This window comes from Podarcis cretensis (assembly GCF_951804945.1).
Source record: "Podarcis cretensis genome assembly, chromosome: 16".
Taxonomy (NCBI): Eukaryota; Metazoa; Chordata; class Lepidosauria; order Squamata; family Lacertidae; genus Podarcis; species Podarcis cretensis.
In genome coordinates, this window is record NC_137186.1 from 7,733,752 (window position 1) to 7,738,448 (window position 4,697).

Consider the following 4,697-nt stretch of genomic DNA (forward strand, 5'->3'; position numbering starts at 1 on the left):
AAAATATGTTATTGTCCAAAGTCTTGTAACATATTGATTCCAAAAGCTGTAGTCCACAATACATTCCACACTGTGTACATATGCAAATGTTGCAAAGCTACAAAAGATTATCCAGCTATTATGACTGTTGCTTCTCTGAATAAATAATGGTTTGAGGCATTCTAAAAGGGGACTTGTTTTGAAAAAGGGGGAAATGATAATTCTCTCAAGGCGAATGTACCTTATTTTAACCACATAGAACTAAACCATTCAGGGGGCCAGAGAAAAAGATGTCCTGCAAATGTTCCAATTTTAGTTTGGCCAAAAACTGCTTCAGACAGCTGAGGCCCTGGACACCTTGCTATGCGGAACTGAGGCTTTACATTAAAAAACCAAGACAAACAGGTTATCAGAATGCAGAACAAGCTTTATTGAAAAGGTCAAAGTAAGAGCATTGAAAGGGGCAAAGAAGAAAATCGGTGTAGAAGGATCTTTTTTCTTCTGCACTCTGAAGCAAAGAACGGAGGATGAATTCCAGGAGTGATTGCTTGAGTTCAGCTTTTCTGAACCATGGCCGATAGATCTGTATCAAGCCCTCTGATTATCAGTTCAGGATATGCTTCTCAGGTTTAATTGGCCTATGAACAGATGCTAAAACGACGCCCGAACCTCCTTCCCTTCCCGTAGCCCAAACCATAGCCGAAACCTCCAGAGCTTCCAAGGAGGCCAGACCCATAGCCCAAGCCCCCATAGCCTCCTACGATCCCGGAACCACCAACAGCACATGGAGTGTTGCCTCCAACAGCCACAGGCTCACAACTGGCAGAGAGGATGGGCCCTGGGAGGGTCACAATGCAGGCAGGTGGCTCGATCACGACCTCTGCTGGTGGGATCTGGTTGATGGGTTTAGGGATAATCCCATCTAGGATGCCAAGGTTGGCTGCTCTTTCAGCACCTCCATATCCATAGCCGAGACCACCAAATCCGGAGCCGAATCCTCCATTTCCATAGCCGAGACCTCCCAATCCATAGCCGAGACCACCATAGCCAAGACCTCCTGCTGAGCCAAACCCAACAGTGGGGGTGGAAAGACAGGATGGGACAGCGCAGGATGGACCACAGTCAACCATTGTTGGGTGGAGGTGAGTCTGAAACCAAAAACACAAAGGGACAAAATAAGTGTGGGGTACATCACTTCAGTGGGGGTGGACCACAGTCAACCATGGCTGAAGAAGAATCTAAAGTATACAATTGAAGAACTGAGTTGAATATGGAGCATGAGAACCAAAGAGGGCCAAATAATTATAAAAGCTCAGATATAAGATACTTCAGGGAGAGTCAGTGTGTAGTTTTTTCTGATGTTGCAGACTTCAATTCGCATCAGACCCAACCAGCATGAACAATAGAGAAGGGTGATGAGACTATAGGAACTACACCCCTGTGGTAGACGCTGTAGAAAAAGAAGAAAATACTCACATACCTTATTAGGTCTCCATGTTTCCATGATCGTGCTCTGAATAAAGAAGCTTGTTATGTCAACAATTCTATCAATCATTTTTTGACAGGCTGGACAACTATAAACTATTATCGACCCAGGTGGGGATGAGTATGAAAAAATAAAGCTGCAATTTGTTATCTATTTACCTGGGATTAAGCATTAGTGAATACAATTGGGTTTACTTATTAGTAAAATGCAGAGTTTTGTGCTATAAAAGGCAGAAATGTGTGTATATGTGTGTGTGTGTAAATGACATTTAGGAAGAGAGATAATAGAAACTGGTGCCATGTTCTAAATATCACAATTACCGTATTTTTCGCTCTATAAGACGCACCAGACCACAAGACGTACCTAGTTTTTGGAGGAGGAAAACAAGAAAAAAAATATTCTGAATCTCAGAAGCCAGATCAGCAAGAGGGATCACTGCGCAGTGAAAGCAGCAATCCCTCTTGCTGTTCTGACTTTTGGGATAGCTGCGCAGCCTACATTCACTCCATAAGATGTACACACATTTCCCCTTATTTTTTAGGAGGGAAAAAGTGAGTCTTATAGAGCAAAAAATACGGTATATTTAACAGGCATACATGACATTACCATGGAGATCTTCTCCTACTATGTTTGCTAAATGGCACAACCAGACTTCAACTCCCATCTGCCTCAGCCACCATAGACAATGGCCATGGAATATAGGAGCTATAGTTCATAAATATCTGCAAAGCCCCTGGTTCTCCTTCCCGGTTCTAAACATATGACCAAAGAATCAGGGATGATTTATTTTATAAACCTGCAGGGGGTGAAGGAGGGATGGGGAACCCGTGGCCCTGAAGTTGTTGCAGGATCCCAAGTCCTCTCAGCCAGCATTCCCAATGGACAAGAATGAGGGAAGCAACATTGCAAGGACCACAGGGTACCCATCCCTGCTCTAATTGGAAGAGCCATCTAGCCTTACTTTAATGTGAACCTATGACAGGCTTGGAAATATCCCCCCAAGAAAATAGGCTTACCTGCTGCTTTGGTGAGATGTAGTGAAGACAGGAGAGTCAGATGAAGCTGTTGGAGAAACTGGGAGAAGGTTGAGCTTTTATACAGTTCTGCAACCGCCCCAGTGATCAAGGGACTGCCTCTTCTGACTAATATTTTATTTAGTTGTTGACAATTTAATGTGCAAAATTACTTCACTAAGCACAAAAGGTCACAAAATTAAGTGGTTGTAATAATGAAAGACTAATAGTCTCAACACCATTCCCACTCCCTTCCTTTTAATTTTGCTGACTTCGAGTCTGATGCTTGAAACCAGATGCACCCAGAGGGAGCAGATAGAGATCTTCAAAGCTCTTTCATCAGCTTAAGGGACTCTAGGACATCATCAAAGATTTTGCATATGCATACCGGATTCTAAGAGATCTCCAGTATCAGTGTCCTCACAAAAATCCATTAGCACACAGTTGTATTCAGTTTCCCCTCATCTACACATTACTGGAGTGCAATTCTCTTTAATATCATACATTGTTGTGCCTTCTTTTCTTTAAGATATGCATTTGTAGGCACAGTTTACTCCAATGTATTCATTTTGCTACCCATTACAGTGCTACCTTGGTTCTCAAACGACTTAGTTGTTGAACAAATCAGCTCCCAAGCGCCAAAAACCTGGAAGTAAGTGTTCTGGTTTTTGAATGTTTTTTGAAGGCCAAACACCTGACACAACTTCCGCTTGACCGCAGGAAGCTCCTGCAGCCAATCGGAAGCCGCCCCTTGGTTTCCCAATGGTTTCGGGAGACAAACGGATTAAGTTTGAGACCCAAGACTTCACTGTACTTGGATAACTGCACTGGGAAATGCAGACAGCTACAGATTTTGTAGCACAGCAATGTTTCAGTTTGCACATTGTTTCAAAAAGGGGTGAATAAATTTTATTTTTCTTTAAGGGTCAATTGAATTGAATTTCTCTCCCATTCCTAAACTCACCTGCCTCTGTCACTGACAAAACCGAGATTCCTGTTTCTACTTAAACTTACTCTACTTACTCTACTCTACTTAGGTACTCTACTTGGTCCTTGTTCCCTACTGTCATGGTAGTGTATATGGTTCTGACAAGATATCACTGCACTCCCATCAGCCCCAGCCAGCATGGCCAATAGTCAGAAATTATGTGAGTGAAATCCACAAAAACTAGGGGGAATCCTGTTGGCTACCTCTGCCCTGCTTAAATTAAGCCTAAAGCAAATACATCCAATCCAGGAATGAGGAATCTGTGGAACCTCCTCTATTGCTGAGGTTCATATCCAAGGAAAAGTGTGCACAGTTCCCTATTCAGACCCACTTCTTGTCATTTTGTAACAATGCCAGAGGCTGAGCTATAAATGGCCAATAGCTATGATAGCAGTGTTTGGAATTCACCAGGTGCCAGGCTCATTTTGCACCTGGCTATTGGCCACTTGTGACCAAGTGCTGATGCCCAGGCACCAGGATGGTGCCTGATGTCTCCACCATCTGGAGGTGCATGCCTGGGGATCCATGGATCTTGGCTCTTTTCATACACTAGCAGCACATCCTGTAGAATTCTGTTATATTTTATCTGCACAATCAGAATGAACTTCATTCTGTTCTCAGTGACCAACTTCAGGAGCCAAAAGGTTCTATTGAAAAATACAACTTTTGAGCCATCTGGCCCCAAAATGGTAACTAGGCATTCCATTTTGGCAACTGTAACCCTGGTTTAAGGAGCCATATGTCACCTAGCTTATATACCTGAGCTTCCAGCACTGTATGCATGTTCTATTTCCACTATCAGAGACAGTAAGCCTCTGATAACCAGTTGTGGGGAATCTCAGGTGATGACTGTGCTGTTGCATCCAGGTCTTGTTTTCAGACTTCCCATTAAGAGATCTGGTTGGCCACTGGGAGAATAGGATGCTGGGCTTAATGGGTCACCTTTAGCCTGATCCAGAAGGATTCTTTTTTAGAACTACATAAATTCATGGAGAATGAGGGTATCAGTGGTCATGAGCCATGATGACTATGTTCAATAGCTACTGTCAGCACGCTTTTGTATACCTATTGCTGGAAATCACTGCTGTCAGATTCAGGCCATGATAATGAGCTTTCCATAGACATGTGTGATAACAGAATGCTGAGTTAGATGGGCCTTTAGTCTGATCCAGTCGCCCATCTTTATGTCCTTAAATCCCTGGTTCTTTGAAAACAGCTGGCACTATACAAA

The 4,697-nt window shown here is 43.2% G+C and overlaps 1 protein-coding gene across 1 annotated transcript; it reads right to left on the reverse strand.

Moving 5' to 3' along the window:
* Positions 1 to 385: 385 nt before the first annotated feature.
* LOC307205747 (uncharacterized protein) lies at positions 386 to 2,618 on the reverse strand. Its single transcript, XM_079958519.1, has 2 exons — positions 2,482 to 2,618; positions 386 to 1,127 (listed from the first exon to the last, which is right to left on the reverse strand). Exon 2 carries the CDS (start codon positions 1,107 to 1,109, stop codon positions 618 to 620), a length of 492 nt encoding a protein of 163 aa, XP_079814645.1. The 5' UTR covers positions 1,110 to 1,127; positions 2,482 to 2,618; the 3' UTR covers positions 386 to 617.
* Between the last annotated feature and the right edge of the window lie 2,079 nt (positions 2,619 to 4,697).